Genomic DNA, 16172 nt, shown 5'->3' with positions numbered 1-16172 from the left:
AAACTTTACTTCTCAAATAAGAAAACAATCAACCCCCAAAATTTAGAAACTGTACAATGATTTATAGATTTGTTTTCTACAAATATCCAACTATTTTGTTAGGTTTAAAATTCAAATTGAAAATGTTTAATTTATTATTGAGCAGACCATATAGGAAAAGACACCAAAATGTTAATGAAAGTGTTGATACAAGGCGTGAGCCATACTTTTCAGATTTGTGGCTTACAAATGTAGGAAATCCTGCATCAGCCAACATTTTCCTTCCACTTTACAATAATACACTGAGGTCAATTACATATAATTCCAATAAAACCCAACTGAAGGTAAAGGTTGTGAACGGAGAAAAAATATAGTATGAAAAGTATAACATTTTTGTATTTTTATTTTCTGTTATTCATTGGTTTATTTGACTTTAATTTGTAGGAGGATGGAAGGCGGAGGGGGTAATTTAAAATTTTAATACTTGCTTTTTTTTTTATCCCAAAAGGAAATTAAATATTGTAATAATTCATATTATTCAAGTATCTTCAAAGCATGCAATTATGCAATTGAAACTACTAAAATATGCATTTATTAGTGTATCTATATTTGTGGAAAAAACATTGCTTCTTAATTTTTGTCAGCGTTATTAAGAAACAATGCGGATGCTTCGAAGAGCCAAAGGTTGAATGAACACTGATGCTAACTTTAGCGGCTAGCCGCACAGCAACTAGTCGGATCCCAAACACTGGTATATTTCCTGGAAGTAAAGTCATAAAAACGCGTTATACTGCGTTATTTTATATGCGTAAAATAGTCATTATACTTCAGTTTTTCTAAGAAAAACTAATATTTGATAGAAATGGTCCCTATTTTTAGTAACTCACTATATCCGGTGTCCAATCTTATTTTGAAACGTTGTGCTAACCGACGTCCCGCTCGCTGTGTTCCGCTTCCGCCGCATCATATAACCGGTCCCCCCCCCCCCCGCCTGAGCACGCCGCGGGCTGGGAAGCATCATGGCGGGGTCCTGGTGGATGTGCTGCCGGAGGTTGAATGGGGGCTTTACGAACTCCGGTTTAACCGAAACGCTGCGGTGTTTTAGCGGACATGCCGCGTACTCCTCTGCATCCCCTACGGGTAGGCCGTCCCTGAGCTCCACACCGAGGAAGGAGGTGAGTTTGTACCTGACAGGAAGTGCTGTCACACCCGGGAAGGTCATTGAGTCAGCCCGGTCCTCCTTCAACGATGGTTCCGATCCTCAAGTTACTGCTGTTTCCTTAAGGGTTTTATCACATTTTGTTTGCTAAAATAATCTCTTTAATTTCTGATTGAATATCCCGAATGAGTATTGACTTGTTGCAGGTGATTTTTTAAATAATATTTTAGCATTATTTTTAACCTGTGGACATAAATATTAAGACCCGTACTCTAATCTGTCTGTTTAATTATAATCCTCTTTTCATCCATTCATTCATTTAACATAAAGGCACACGGGATACTTAGGGACCTCAGGACAAATTATTTTAAAATCATTGCATATTAAAATAACTGAAATAAACACAACTTTTGATTCTCTTTTAAACCACTAAAGTATACAACAATTAAACACTAACCGGTTAGATGCTGATAATTTTAGAGTTGCACACATCCTTTTTAAAATATTAATTCAATAATTTTACCCAAGAAGTGAGTCTGTGTCTTATTTATATTCATTACACACCCAGAGTTATAAATTTCAAGTGTTAATTTGCATTGTTGTGGCTCACATTTAATAAAATCCAAACATAGGTTTTCTAGGAAATGTAGTTATAAGTCCAGTAAAAAAGATAATTTAAATACAAAAATAAAAAAAAATTCTACCACATTTTCTCCCTTCACTTAACTTTCCAACTTCAATGAGGCTTTTAACTCTGTTTATAAATCTAAATCCCAACAAATTAGAATAAAACCATAATTTTATTTCAGTAATTCAGTTTAAAAAAATAATTTGGATCATATAGTAATTACACACAGATATATTTTAAGAAAATAATATGCATGTTGATGTACGACAGTACATGTTGAATTTAATTTATAACTGTTATTTATTGCCATATAAATTATGTTTCTACTATGTTTGCTAACTTCAGAGGAGGCCACTGTTTCCTGCACAAATCCACTGCACAAATCCTCTCTTAACCAAATCCAAAGCTCTTAACCTGAATCCCTCGTTACTCAGGTGAGTTGTGCCGCTGTAGCATCACTTCTTCTTCGTTTTGTTTACGTTTGTGAAGTCGGTGCGTTTTTCTCTCCACAGACGCCGCTCTAGTTCGCTGTATTCGACGCTACAGTCTTGCGGCTGCAGGACGACGCACAGCGACGCAAAGCTGAGGGACCCTTTTACGTTAGCGCAGAAAGACCTGACGAGCATATATGACGACATTAAAAAGGTGAGCCGATGAGTTTAGCATGCAATTTAGAGAAAATAATGGAATAATAAATAGTAATGAACTTAAATGTTTATCACAACGTTTCGCAATACTATTTATTGCGTCATTTTTAGCTAACTGAATGACTGTGACTGGGTGTCACAGCAACTGAAGACCCACAAGCACAAATACCACTCAAAACATTCCTGTTTTGTAATATGCTCCTGTAGAAATTCAGCCACATAAAGAAGTGAATTTTACACAGTAACTGTATTGTCTGATTTATTGGTATTTATTAATGCTTTTATTAAACAAACAGTGCAGAAAATAGTAAAATTATCCTGACAACAAGGAAAGTTTTAAAGGGTTTTAAACATAATTACGGTAACAATAAATTAGAACTCTTGTCATAATCAGAAATTTATCACAATAAATGATAAATGCGCATGACTAATAGTAGATATTAATTAATTCATAATCCCAGAATTAAACAGATTGAAACCAAACATTTTATTTAACTCGCAACACTCTTCAGTCAGAGGCCTCTGTAAGACTGACTGACTTCCTATCCTTTCCATCTACGATGGGTTTTTGAAGATACTTGGATGATTTATGACAACATTTAGTTTCTTTTTGGGATAAATAAAGTATTTTGTGTTTGTTTTTAAGAGTCTTATTGTGTCTAACAGGAACTGTTCGTGGCTAAAACGGAGCTAAAGTACCTCTGCGATTATTATTTTGACGGTCGGGGCAAAGCGATCCGACCGATCATCGTCATCCTGATGGCGCGGGCCATGAACATCCACAGCAACAGAGCCGGGTAACATTACACAGACACTCATTCCTGCATTAAAAACATTTTTTTAAATCTGAATGTCTTTAAATATTTTTTTCTGAGTTTTTTGTTGTTGTGCAGCTTAAAAAACATTCATTGAAGCTTAGTGGAAAGTCTCAGGTCGTACTTTACCTTGTAATAAATCCATATATGAGGCATTAAAGTGTGATTTTATTTTCTCTTCTCTGCTTCCTGCAGGGATCTGCTCCCGGGTCAAAGGACGATAGCGATGATTTCTGAAATGATTCACACCGCCAGCCTGGTGCACGACGACGTGATCGACGGATCCGATGAGCGAAGAGGGAAGAAGTCGATCAACGACGTGTGGGGAGAAAGAAAGGTATGACTTCCTGGAAAATCAGGAAACTTGACTTTTATTTCTTGCTCCCTTTCCTCCTTTACTCTCTCACTTGTTTCTTTCCCATATCTCTCCGTACATTCTGTCACTCCTTTCTTTCTGGTTTTCTTCTATCCTCCCTCACTCATTTCCTTTCTCCTTACCTTCCTTTTCTTACTTGCTCCCTTTCTTCTTCACAATTTTCTTTTCATTGTTTACTTCCTCCCATTCTTTGCTTCTTCCTTCCTCACTTTTCTTTCCTATCTCCCTTTCTTTGCTTCCATACTCCACTCCCTTCATTCTTTCCTTTTTTGTTTACTTCTATCTGTCTTTCCTAGCTCGTTTCTTTATTTTCTCCCTTCTTCTTACCTTCCTTGTTACTTGGTCCTGTTCTTCCTTTACTTCTTTCTTCTGTTCCCTTCCTCCATTTATTCTTTTTCTCCCATCCTTTTCTTCTTCCTTCCTCGCTTGTTTCTTTCTTTTCTCCCTTTCTTTGCATCCTTATTTGCTTTCATCCTCCCTAGCCTTACTTTCTTGACTTTGTTTCCTTGTCCTTTCTCCTATTGTTTCCTTCCTCAATTGTTTCTTTGCTTTTTTCCTTCTTGTTACATTTCTTCCTTTACTTGCTCACTTTTTTCCTTTTTCACTTTTCTGTTTTCTTTATTTTTCTTTGCTTCCATCCTTATTCTGTTCCTTCAATACTCGCTTTGTTAGCTCCTTTTGTTGCTTACTTCCTTCCTAGCCTCTCATTCATTCTTGACTTCTTGTTTCTTTGATCATTGCCCCCTTCTATCCTTCCTTCTTTCCCACCATCCATTCTCTCTCTTTATGTCACAGGTGAATTTAATACTCTTATGCTTAAAAATCTCTGATTTTAAAGAGGAATTAAGACCTGAACTCGGCTTTTTGTCCCTTCCAGGCCATCTTAGCCGGAGACTTCATCCTCTCGGCGGCCACCATGGCGCTGGCTCGCATCGGGAACAGCGCCGTGGTGAAGGTGGTCTCCCAGGTCATCGAGGATCTGGTGCGAGGTATGTCCAAAACGCTCCACATCTTCGTCGTTTCGACAGTTTCGACTCACTTCCTTTTTTTCTTTTTTTTCCTTCCAGGCGAGTTCATGCAGCTCGGCTCCAAGGAGAACGAGAACGAGCGATTCAAACACTACCTGGAGAAAACCTACAAGAAGACGGCAAGTCTGATGGCACACAGCTGTAAAGCAGTATGTACGTTCAATAAATTAATCAATAAATCAAGTTTATTTGTGTAGCACATTTCAACAACAAGGCAGTTCAAAGAGCTTTACATCATAAAAACATCATATAGTCAACAATTGTGAAATCGAGGAGCAAACATTACATGTATCGTCATCAATTCACATGAAAATGTTGGTCAATATTCCAGTTATTATGAATTAAAAGAACTTTAAACAGGTGTGTTTTTAGTCTGATTCAAAGGAACTCAGTGTTTCAGCTGTTTGCAGTTTTCTGGAAGTTTGTCCAGACCAGAATTAGAAGACTTGAGAGGTCTGGAAGGTTGATACAACAACAGCAGATCTTCAGTATATTGTGATGCGAAGCCGTTCAGTGATTTATAAACGAACAACAGCATTTTAAAGTCTAAAACAAAATCAAACCATCATGCTCCTACCTGTTGTTATAGTCTGCGTTTCCACCAGTAGTAACATCCAGTTGTGAATCACGTGACTCGTGCAATGCGAAAAAAGTGCTGACACTTTTTATTGAAATTGGTGTGTTTCTATAAAGTTAATTTAATTTTGAAATTTCAATTCGCGCAACTTTATGGTTTACGGAAACTGTAATCAATGCGACTGAAGATAAACGCATGGATGAGTTTCTGCAGATCTTTTTGCAATGTTGGTTCTTTAACAATAGAAATGTTCTTCAGGTGATAGAAGGCCGACTTTGTAGCCATCTTTATGTGACTCTGAAGGTTCAGACTCGGATTTCAGGCCGGATTGATTGTTTCTGTGAACTCATTCTAGATATTTCCTCTTTAGGACGAAAGATAATAACTTCAGTTTTGTTTCTGTTCACCACTGATTTGTTCAGTCACCTGGTGACATCATAATGTAGAGCTAAGCATCATCTATGTAGCTATGGCAACTAATCTCGTTTCCTGTTGTAACCTGATCATAATGATGCAGAGACTGAGGGAAGTCTGTTTTTTTGTTTCACACTGATTGTCATCTGTTTCTGTTCATCTCAAGGTTTCCATTCTGGTGAACTCTGACCCGGAAGTCCATGAAATAGCGTACCAGTACGGGAAGAATGTCGGCATTGCCTTTCAGGTAATCGATACTCAATTTTTGAAGGGTTAAACATGATAAAGTCGTGTTCTGATGTGTGGTTTTTGCAGCTGGTAGACGATGTGTTGGACTTCACGTCGGGCGCCGAGCAGCTGGGGAAACCAGCGGCCGCCGACCTGAAACTGGGTCTGGCAACCGGGCCGGTTCTGTTCGCTTGTCAGCAGGTGAGGCAGCAGAAAGCAGTTTCCATTTAAAGAACAGCCAGCGAATCAGAATGGACATTTTTAATTTTTTTAAAAACTTGTTTCTAGTTTCCTGAGCTTCACGCCATGATCATGCGACGCTTCAGCTCCAAAGGAGACGTAGATCAGGCCTGGCAGTACGTCCTCCAGGTAGGACGGTGAAAAGTTTGGAAAGTGATACATTAAAGAAATAAATCAACTTCCCTTACTAAGATCTTTATAAAAAGTAGTTTTCCAACCAATTCCTCCCTGATGTTTGGTAATTTATAGCTGATTTAATAGAGTTTCTTTTTATTACACAAAATGAGAATACAGATCATTTAATTTTTTTCCAGTTTTGATTGTTTCATAATGAATCATTTTCCCAGTACATAAGAAAGAAAACTGATTATGGACGCCACATTGATCCATGGAAACCATGGAAACAATTGTTGATACTTTGATGAACTATCACAAGATAAATTGATAGATTCATTTTTCCTGCTTTATTTGCACTTAATTTCCACAAAGAATGACCTTAAAAGTACCAGCAATACTATTTCAGTTCTGGTTTTTTATTAGGTTGGACTCTGTTCTTTAAAAAAAAAGTATTTTACATCATTTTTCATCCCACAAATGGAAAACCTATCCATCTTCTTTTTACAAAATTGAAAAAAAAAATAGTGGTTATTTAAAAATTACAACACATTTCCTAAAGTAAATATTTGCACTTTTTTGACTTGTAGAAGAAAAACGAAAGTAAAAGTTTTAAGTTGAATAAGGATTGGTCAGCTGTAAGGATGCAAATAAATTAGTTATGATTAATTAGATTAAAATGAGTTCCAAAGTCCGCTTAGTCTTTCTGTGTTGTAATTTGACCGCCACTCAGCAGGGGGCGCTGGTGGTAATCAGCCTCAAACGGAGCCGTTAATTCAAAAACAAAGATGGCTGCTGGGCATATTGGAACGAAATGGTCCAGAGTGGTGTGGGATGGAAAACACACTTTATGGGGTTGTTTTTTAAAATATAAACAGTAAACAAGGTCCTTTAGTTTCACCTTAAAGCAACATCAACTTCTCAGTCAGAAAATGCTTTTGTGCTACAAAGGCGAGGATAATACCACAGCAAAGCAGATAACATGACAGAAACAAGCAATGCCAATAAGTTAGGTTGATTTTACGGACTGTCTTGACTTAAAGCAGTTTTATCATAACTTCAAGAACAACTACAGTTGTTATAAATTTATGTTCATTCAGTCAGTATTTTATACAGCTGTTAAAATGTTTAATTAAGCATGTTATGAAAAAATTTAGCCCTTTGTCATGGAAAGACGGTTGGTCCGTTTTAAATGGCAAAACTCAGGGTTTTAAGAAAATGGCCGCCAATCAATTAAACGTCACTGATAAGATGAGTAAACGTTAGATTAAATCATTGTTCGTTAACTTACAGCAACAATCAGGTTTATTTCCTGTTCCAGAGTGACGGCGTGCAGCAGACTACTTACTTGGCGCGACGATACTGCGAGGAAGCCATCCGACAGATCAGCCGGCTCCGGCCGTCTCCGGAGAGGGACGCCCTCATCCGGCTCACGGAGATCGTCCTCAGCAGGGACAAGTGACGCTCCCGCGGGGCGTCCATCTCTCTTTTCAGGCAGCTAAATGTAGAACAAACTTGCCCTGCTGCCATGTGGGACAAAGACATAGAGGGAGGTTGGATTGGAGCGATTTGTTGGCTCGCAACGTGTAAAAAATATACTAAGAGTCGCTTTATCTGTGGTGGAGGGGGCAAGTTACGATTTGTGGAGGTGATTTCAGAGGAAAACTGCACCTCAGACTTAAACCTTCGTCTTGTACTGTAACCAACAGCCTCACACGCCTCAACACGGGTAACCGGACCCTTTGAGCTGCGGAGGATGCTGGGGGGAAAACAATCTGTAATTCCAAAACGTGATGGAATCGCCGTCATTGTCTGTCTGGATGTGACATCTTCGGATCCGTCCAAACCTCAAAGGCCAAACTGTGTGTGTGCGTTTTACACTCTGAACTTTTCTTAAGTGTCCTGTAACAACAAAAGGCCTTACCACCAACGACAGTGTCTCAATAAACCAACTGCTTACGTTTCGGGTTTGTTATTTATTTCGTCTGATCGAAAAAAAAACCCAACTCCCTCTTAATCCACGCTTGGCTTCGTGAATGCTGAAGTTTTAACGGTTGTCCGTGACGTACGTAATGCGCCAAGTCGGAGCCACGAAGCTTATCGGAAATTGCCTTCGCCGTAAGCAAACCTCCTCCACTGCGGAAAGAGAAGTGTTGAGCAGAACATCATGGCTGTTAAAGTTAATCATTTGGTAGCGTGACCAACGCGGACTGAATGGCTTCGTTCACTTTCACCGCTGCTACTGCTAAAACTACGGACAGACTGCAATTCTGAAACAGCGCAGAAAATCGACGTCATCGTTCAGAACTTGATTGGCCCGGTCAAAAATCGACCGGGAAAAATATGCACTGTGTAGTGGAGTGAAACACTTATTTAAAGCTTCTGCTTTCTCCTTCCACCCCCAAATAATCACACAGAAACAAACTTATATGTATAATCGTTTATTATAAAAGACTGTACATTAATTTCTCAATCAACATATATCTACAAATGAGCAGATTCAGTACTTGGACTCATAAATTTGGAAAATAAAAAGAAGGCTGCGACGATCCGACAAGATGATTCCTGAGTGACGCCTGATGTCGGGTTTTATTGAGAGGAGACCGAGGAGGTATATGTTGTTCGGCCTGGATTATTGAGTGAATTGTCTAAAGGCAGTGTCGGATGGGGCCGCCGCAGGTTAGCCTGAATCCAGCAGCGACGGCAGGCTGATTCGAGATGGAGGAAAGCGTGGCTGCTACATTTTATTACAAAACGGGGAAGAAGCCAGAGTACCCGGTGAGAAAACATGCAGCTTTGAAGCAAATGCAGAAAGAAATATAAGAAGCATTTTGTATCCACTCAAATCTTATTTTAGAAGAATTAGGGCTTCAACTAAGCGTTTTAGTACTTGAATATTCTGACAATTGGATAAAAAATTAGCACATTCTGCAGGCTTTTCATTTAGCCACTTAATCCTTTTTAAAAGAATATATAAATTAAGAAATTCAGTGAGATGCCAATGAATAACTTAACATTCCCTAAATATCATTCCTCTAATGAATGCGTGATCATTTGTAGCAAATTATTAATCTGCAATTTAAAATATACGTTTATTTACTCAGCCCTTTCTGCTTGACTTAACATTAATAAGATGTAGGGCTAATCTGTTGACAAATACTTTGAATAACTAGATAGCGCTGGATTTTTGACAGAATTTGAACCCAGCAAAGCTAAAACTATGCCACGTGAGTTCTGAGAACATATTTCCAAACATTTTATTCCTAAGTGCAAAATGCTTTTATGTTTATACTTTCGGCTTAATTACTGCTGTGTTCTCTCAGCAAGTGATCTTTAGTTGTGTGTTCCAGTTCACGATTAATCGATTACTAAATTAATTGATTTAAATCAAGTCATGATTGTTTCTATTGTAAAAAAAAACAAATTTCACAATATCTTAATGAAAAATACTACCTGATTTTTATGCAGAAAGTTTCAGAAAATGATTTTAGCTGTATTTTAGGCTACAAGAACGTGATGAGTCACATCCTTAAAAAAACATCTTATTTGGCATAATTATACTTTGAAGTAAAACTTCCTGGATGTTTGTGGTGTTATGTGCTATTAAATTAAAATGAAAGCAAAACGGGTCTTAAAAGATGAATAGTTGCATAAGTTTTTAATTTTAATATTAATTTGTCTGCATAATTTATTTTTGATTTGTGAAAATCTCACTTTAATTAGATTTAAGTGCATCACCATCAATATTCTGTATGGTTCTTTTCTTTAATTGTAGACAAGGGCCGCACAGAATAATTCAAAGGGCTGCAAATGGCCCTCTGGCCACACTTTGGACACCCCAAATCAAAAGTAGGTATAAAAAAGATAAATTATTTTTGCTTCTTTTGTCCTAAAGTTTCCAGCAAATACCATAAAGCAGAGATACTTCAATACTTTTAAAAGTCGACAAATCTCTGGCTCACAGTGCTGCACATTATCTAAAAAGGATATGTAAAATAAACTGCTCGGGTTTGAATTTTCAATTGTTAAACGACTGCAAATGGTGAGATTTTTGCTACTGAAATGACAATTCAACATAAAAATGGACTTTAGCCCAATCAGCTGCTAGTTTGAGTGAAAACTTGATGCTTCCGTCTCATCTCGAATGAGCTTAACGTCTTGATGCTTCATAAAAAGTTTCAAATTCATGAAAAACAAAAACTCAATTTCTTTATTTTAAGATTATGTACAAAAAAGAGAAAAATCCCATGGAAAAGTTTGTAAATTGGCTTCAGAGTAAAAACTTCAGTGATGTCGACAGTCAAATTTAAAAAAAAAAGAAACATTTACAACATAATTGAAGCAAAGTGGCAAATAAACTTAAAAGATTACATGAGATTTTCATGCTTTGATTCTTTAAAATATCATTTACAGTGTTTTGAAATCAAGCCGTCTTGTGTTTGTTTTCCTGTCTGGGCTCAAAGGAACAGCGATCCACTCTGACGTTCGACGTTTTTACAGATTTCTGCGAAAAAACAAGCCCATGTTCTGAACCGATACTTGGCCTGAAGGTCCTTTCCTTTCCTTTGCTCATCTTAAAACTCTTTAATTAGATCATCTTTGTTCAGGAGAAATGTATAAATGCCACCCACCCATCCCTATCACACCATCTAAATAGATATCACTTATATTATTTGCATTCAGTAAGAGAAAACATTCTGCCATTCTTTAAAAAAAAAATCGGGATCATACGGTTATTTCTATGCATCTGCTGCTGCAGCTATCAGTCTGTCACCAGGTTAGGATATGACTGAATAAATAGGACTTGTTACTGCCAGGTGGCTTCACTCGGCGTAGTGCATGATGCTCTCCACGTAGTTGCCAGGAAACAGGCCGGTGACGCCGTTGCAGACGCCCTCGAACCAGCCGTCGTCGTTCTTCTTCACCACGTAGATGATGGCGCCCTCCATGAACGACAACTCGTCCTCCTTGTCCTGGGTGTAGTCGTAGATGGCCACCACTGCAGGAGCAGGACGAGAGGCTATGAACACGTTGCCATGACTACCGGAGGTTCCAGCTATCCAGTTGTCAACATAACGTGCTAAATCTTAAATGTGCACGTAATATATAAAAGAAAATGGAACATTGCGCGTTGCTATCAATTGTCCACATTATGACAACTAGATAAGGTCAGGAAAGAGTTTTAATTAAAAAAATTATTTTAAAAGAGGGAAGTCGGTCAGTTATGCTAGCTTGACTATGACAACCTTAACATGTAGATGTGCTGCAGAATTCAGTCACTTCAAAAGGCAATTAGTCACAACAAACCGACTCTGACAGATCATCAGTAGAGCAAATGTTTAAATTAGCTAATCAACCACCTGTGTGTAGTTTAGCTAATCGCAGCAGTAGCTAATATACCACAGCAATCACTTAGTAATCGTCTCAAAACTGTAAAGGACTGAATTCTGTTCTTTGTGTGGGAAATGTTTGCGTGCTTTTTTAATCCTGTTACGTTAGTGGTGGTATCAGTTGCTATGGCAATGCTATGTAGCGTAGCCGACAAGAGAGCAAGAAAGAAGAAGACTAATATTTCTGTAGCTGTCAGGGTTTAAATATGCCCTCTGTGAAAATTATTGATGGATGGAAAGATACATGCATGGAGGAACAGATTAATGAATGACTGGATGGAAGCTGGACTGATGGACTTTCTTTTAATGAAAGAATTAAAAGAAGAATGAATGGCTGCAAGGACAAAACGGTTGGATGACTGGATGAACGAATGCTTGGATAGACACATGGATGATAAATGATGCATGAATGGATGAAATAGTGGTTTGATTGATGGATGGATGAAACAAAGGGATGGATGAATGAATAGTTGGTAAGATGGATGGATGAAAGTACTTTCCCATCCATTTCTAGACCTGGAAAACCCTTAAATAAAATTCCAAACTTTTTCAAACTCAAATCCCAGCCCATATTCATACAAATCTACGACACTAAGCTGCAGATCAAATGTTAACAGAGGAATCCTGAAGCCAACCTTTCTCTATGTAGTTCTTGGGGGCCCATTGCGGGTCTCCGTCAGCGTACGGGTCGTCAAACTTCAGGACGGTGCCTTCTTCGTCCTCGTAATCCACTGGAGGAGGCGGTGGCGGTGGGGACTCGTCAAACATGGGGAGGTCATCCGGCGGCGGGGGCGGTGGTGGAGTTGGGGTGTCTGCTACTGTTGGACAGTCAAAAGTTAGCAATGAAAACCTTTATAGTTATAAAACAAGATGAGGAGGGCGGCAGAGGGATCATGCAGAATCATTCAGGAATGTACCAACATGCAGAGGGAGAGGTGTTCATATCCGGTGAGCAGGCTCCAAGACATTAATATAAGTCACTTAATATTCCTTAAGTCTCCTGGAAATGTTCTCAGACATGCACATATGTCGTTTATTTACTACTTATACATTCAACAGAACCCAGGTTATGTTTCAACTAAATCGTGTCTAACAGTTTATTTTACCATTTTCTTGTGACTTTTAATCAACTTAAGATTAATGGTCTACTAAATTAAAACTACTTCCAATATTTTAGACCTTCTTTTAGTGTTGTAGTTTGGCCGCCATCCATCAGAGGGCGCCGCTGGTCATCCGTAAGCGGGGCCGTTGATATAGAATCAAAGATGGCGGCGGGGACGACCATCAGAACGGTTAAAGAGAAACCGTCTAAAGAGTGCAAGACGCACTTTATTCGGTTCTGTTTTGAAATATAAACAGTCGAGCTCATTAACTTGAACCTTAATAGCGTTTCTGAACCAAAAATTACTGATTTGTTACGATGTTGAGGATGGGATGTGACGGAAAAGCGGAAGTGATAACGTAGAAAAATTACAAACATGGCGCCAATAACGACGGCTGATTTTTAAAGCTGTCGTGAGTTAAAACGAACAAAGTTTTAATATTCATTTATATTTAAAAAAAGAACTATATATACGTTTGAAACTGGTAGAGGGCGACAGTTCATTCTTAGTTGCCATACATCTTTGTTATTCAAAACTACAAAAATGCTAAAAAAGCGATGCATGCATCTACAAGTATGTGGTTTTAAAGAGAGGACAGAACTTTCCAAATCTGCTGCAGAGATCCAATAATGAGGCATCAGAGTCATAAAATGCACTTTGCATGCGGAAAAATGCTGAAATAAGTAGGAAGTAACCGAGAGTCGCCTCTTCACTTACTGCTCTCTTGCATCCTGGCCACAAAGCCAGTGAGAGGTATCTGTGGAGTCAGCTGGGGCATGGGGGGAGGAGGAGGAGCGACAGACACTGAAAGCCAGCAGAGAGAGGACAGGAAGGCGAAGAGAGGCGAAAAACAGAGACAGGAGCCCATCAGTCATCATGTTCAACCCGCTACCCAGAAAACACCAGAGAAGCGCGCTAAAAGAGGTCACATTTTCTCTTCTGATTTATTTATTTGTTTTCATCTCTGGATCACATTCAGCAACAGTTGAAAAGTTCAGGCTGTGATGAGATTTCAAGGATCACTGGGGTCGGTGGATAAACTGCGGATTATGTTTGAATTCGGTCAGATTGTTCCCCTTTAAAAACAAAAGATGACTGTTACTATTCACCACAAGGGGTCGCTGTTTCTCCACGTTTACCCTAAAGCGAATAAGTCTTTGGCTGGACAGATACAAAGGGCGAGAGCATTCAGATCTGCAACATGTGGATGTGTCTTTTTCAGCAAGAAAACACATTTAAATACCGGAATTTTTTTTTTTTTTTTTTTTAGAGAGATCAATGTGAGGTTTAACAGCTCAGTAAAACCTAAATGCAAACTATAATTTTAATTCTGTTTCACTTCATAACTAGAATCCATAATCCCAAAAGTGAATCTATCAATTTATATCATATTTGATGTTATTACATTATAAGTGACTTTACAGTATGCAAATAAACACATCATTCATTTTGTAGATAAAAATTTTCCCTAAAATTTATCAACTTAGCATAATTTAAAGTACTTATATCAACTCAGTCGGGCCTTTCGGTTCAAGCTAATGTCAATACAGTGTAGGGCTGATCTGTTCATTTTTAAAAAATTAATAATTAGGTAGCAAAAGGTGCTTTATAGATTTGAAATACAGAATTTGAACCAAGTGAAGCTACAATAGTTATTTTCCCATCTTAAATGAAAAATGTATGTATTTTTTGTAAAGTTGTAGCTTAATTACTGCTCTGATTTGCCTTTTAAATCTGCATATTCCAGTTAATGATTAAACTATTACTAAATTAGTTGATTTCATTAATCAATTAATCATGATTAATTGTTTCAGCCCTATTTATTCTGAAAACATTGATTGGAGGTAAAGTTTAAAGGATTTCCAATATGTTGAAATAAAAAACCAAGCAAGAAAATAGAGTAGTGCTCTTTCTTTAAATTTGTGGATATTAGAGGTTACTTTTTTTTAGTTGGTGACTGTGTGTGATTTGAAAGATCGTGACCTTTCATGCTTCTGTGTCAGCTCAGGGTTTAGTGTTAAAGATGGAGACAGAAGGGCCTTACTTGAGTTTTGGCCATAGCCAGGAGTGCCTCCGTTAATATGAGGCTGCTGCTGCAGTTGCTGCTGCTGTAGCTGTAGCTGCTGCTGCTGCAGGGAGAACTGCGACGTGACCGAAGGCGCCCGGCGGTAGGTGCCCGTGGCCGAAACCATAGAGACAGAGGAGTTGGAGGGGTTGTGCCGCGAAATCTGCCGCGAGATGGTTCCAAACTGGGACACTGGAGCGGGGCCCAGTCCGGGCCCAGAGGCCACCACTAGACACACCCAGAAGACGGGGAGAAAGGACAGGAAGGAACCAAGGAGGAGGAAGAGGAAGGGAAAAAAACAGACAAAAATAATCAACACCATGAAGGTTATGGAGAGATTTTAATAACCGATTAGAGCCCCACATTTTATTAAAACACCTAGACAGAACAAGAAGATGAGCTGAGGGGAGCAATTAGGGCTGGACAATATGGCTGAAAAACATATCACAATATAAGCATTTCATTATCAGTCGATATCGATAATTATTGATTAGGTTTTTGTTATAAATATCTGAAATGCAGCCAAACTCGTGATGTGCCCTCTGGTGGTCTCACAGAAAAAAAACAACTTTATTGTTAGAATCTTTTATGAGATTATAGACTTGTACAAGACTATATATCAAACACTAATTTAGTACTCTAGACTGTTGTACAGGGGCACATACACTTACTTTGTATTTTCAGAAGCAATCTTGCAAAATGCGGTTAAAAAGCTTTTATCTTTATTTCTTGTGAATCTCTAAATCTTGTACTATTCTTACAATTACAATGACATACAAAAAGAAATTTATATTAGCATATGGGTAAATTAGCGTATTGTGCAAGGAGAGGTTGAGCAGCTACAGCATTCTCTTTGCCTACATCTCCCAGAATGCTGTGCGGTTCTAGTTTTGAGTTGTGAATATTCTACATATTGAATATTATATCAGATGCATAATCTGTTTATACTGATCCTGTTTTATTAATTTATTGTCCAGCCCTATGAACAATATAAATAAACAATGTTACAGAGGCAAACATAAAGAAACTGACCATTAAATGTGTCTCAGAAGCAGAGATGAAGTGAGAAATAAGCAGAGGAGCAGCACAAAAGATCGAACCAGTCATAAAAATAACTTTCCATTCCAGTCTGGGTGTGTTTAGTAGAGCAAAAAGCATCTCAAACATTTCCTGTTTCATATTTCTACACAATATTCCATCTCTCAGGAGAACAAACTCTCAAACTGGAAACGGGCGGGACCAGAGGAAGTTAATCTTCGGAGGAACACAAACAAACGTCTCCGCGCTGTCAGCAGCAGAGGTAATTACAGCTGGAAGAGGGCGGCGATATTCAGAGGAGAAAACCTGCAAGTGATCATTTCGCTGCAGAATTCAGATTCTGTTTGGTTTATGTATCAGACAAACAGCTG

General features: G+C 38.3%; 2 protein-coding genes across 14 annotated transcripts in view; one reads left to right on the top strand and one right to left on the bottom strand.

Moving 5' to 3' along the window:
* The first annotated feature begins 973 nt into the window (after window positions 1-973).
* On the top strand, window positions 974-8688 carry pdss1 (decaprenyl diphosphate synthase subunit 1). Its single transcript, XM_005805734.2, has 11 exons — window positions 974-1154; window positions 2112-2200; window positions 2279-2411; window positions 3080-3210; window positions 3424-3565; window positions 4482-4593; window positions 4672-4781; window positions 5790-5870; window positions 5939-6052; window positions 6140-6220; window positions 7527-8688. The coding sequence occupies exons 1-11, from the start codon at window positions 999-1001 to the stop codon at window positions 7665-7667; spliced, it is 1290 nt and encodes a 429-aa protein (XP_005805791.1). The 5' UTR covers window positions 974-998; the 3' UTR covers window positions 7668-8688.
* The window catches only part of abi1 (abl interactor 1), a 50613-nt gene continuing 43074 nt past the window's right edge, over window positions 8634-16172 (bottom strand). For 4 of the 13 annotated variants that reach the window (XM_023326535.1, XM_005805710.3, XM_023326537.1 and 1 more), the window contains 4 exons: window positions 14743-14991; window positions 13416-13502; window positions 12231-12413; window positions 8634-11204 (listed from right to left, as the gene is read on the bottom strand). In XM_023326535.1, coding sequence (XP_023182303.1) covers window positions 11029-11204; window positions 12231-12413; window positions 13416-13502; window positions 14743-14991 — 695 coding nt within the window. In that variant the 3' untranslated portion in view covers window positions 8634-11028. The remainder of the gene's footprint in view (window positions 11205-12230; window positions 12414-13415; window positions 13503-14742; window positions 14992-16172) is intronic. The other 9 variants (XM_023326538.1, XM_005805712.3, XM_005805713.3 and 6 more) reach the window with 5 other exon arrangements.

This window comes from Xiphophorus maculatus, chromosome 21 (genome assembly GCF_002775205.1).
Source record: "Xiphophorus maculatus strain JP 163 A chromosome 21, X_maculatus-5.0-male, whole genome shotgun sequence".
Lineage (NCBI taxonomy): Eukaryota > Metazoa > Chordata > Actinopteri > Cyprinodontiformes > Poeciliidae > Xiphophorus > Xiphophorus maculatus.
This window is presented reverse-complemented; position numbering and strand designations above follow the sequence as displayed.

Bases quoted from the DNA above. Each gene is read 5' to 3' on its own strand.
- pdss1 (XM_005805734.2), top strand. From the start codon at position 999: ATGGCGGGGTCCTGGTGGATGTGCTGCCGGAGGTTGAATGGGGGCTTT. The intron at 3,566-4,481 runs GTATGACTTCCT...TGTCCCTTCCAG, and splicing joins ACGTGTGGGGAGAAAGAAAG to GCCATCTTAGCCGGAGACTT. The intron at 6,221-7,526 runs GTAGGACGGTGA...TTCCTGTTCCAG, and splicing joins CCTGGCAGTACGTCCTCCAG to AGTGACGGCGTGCAGCAGAC.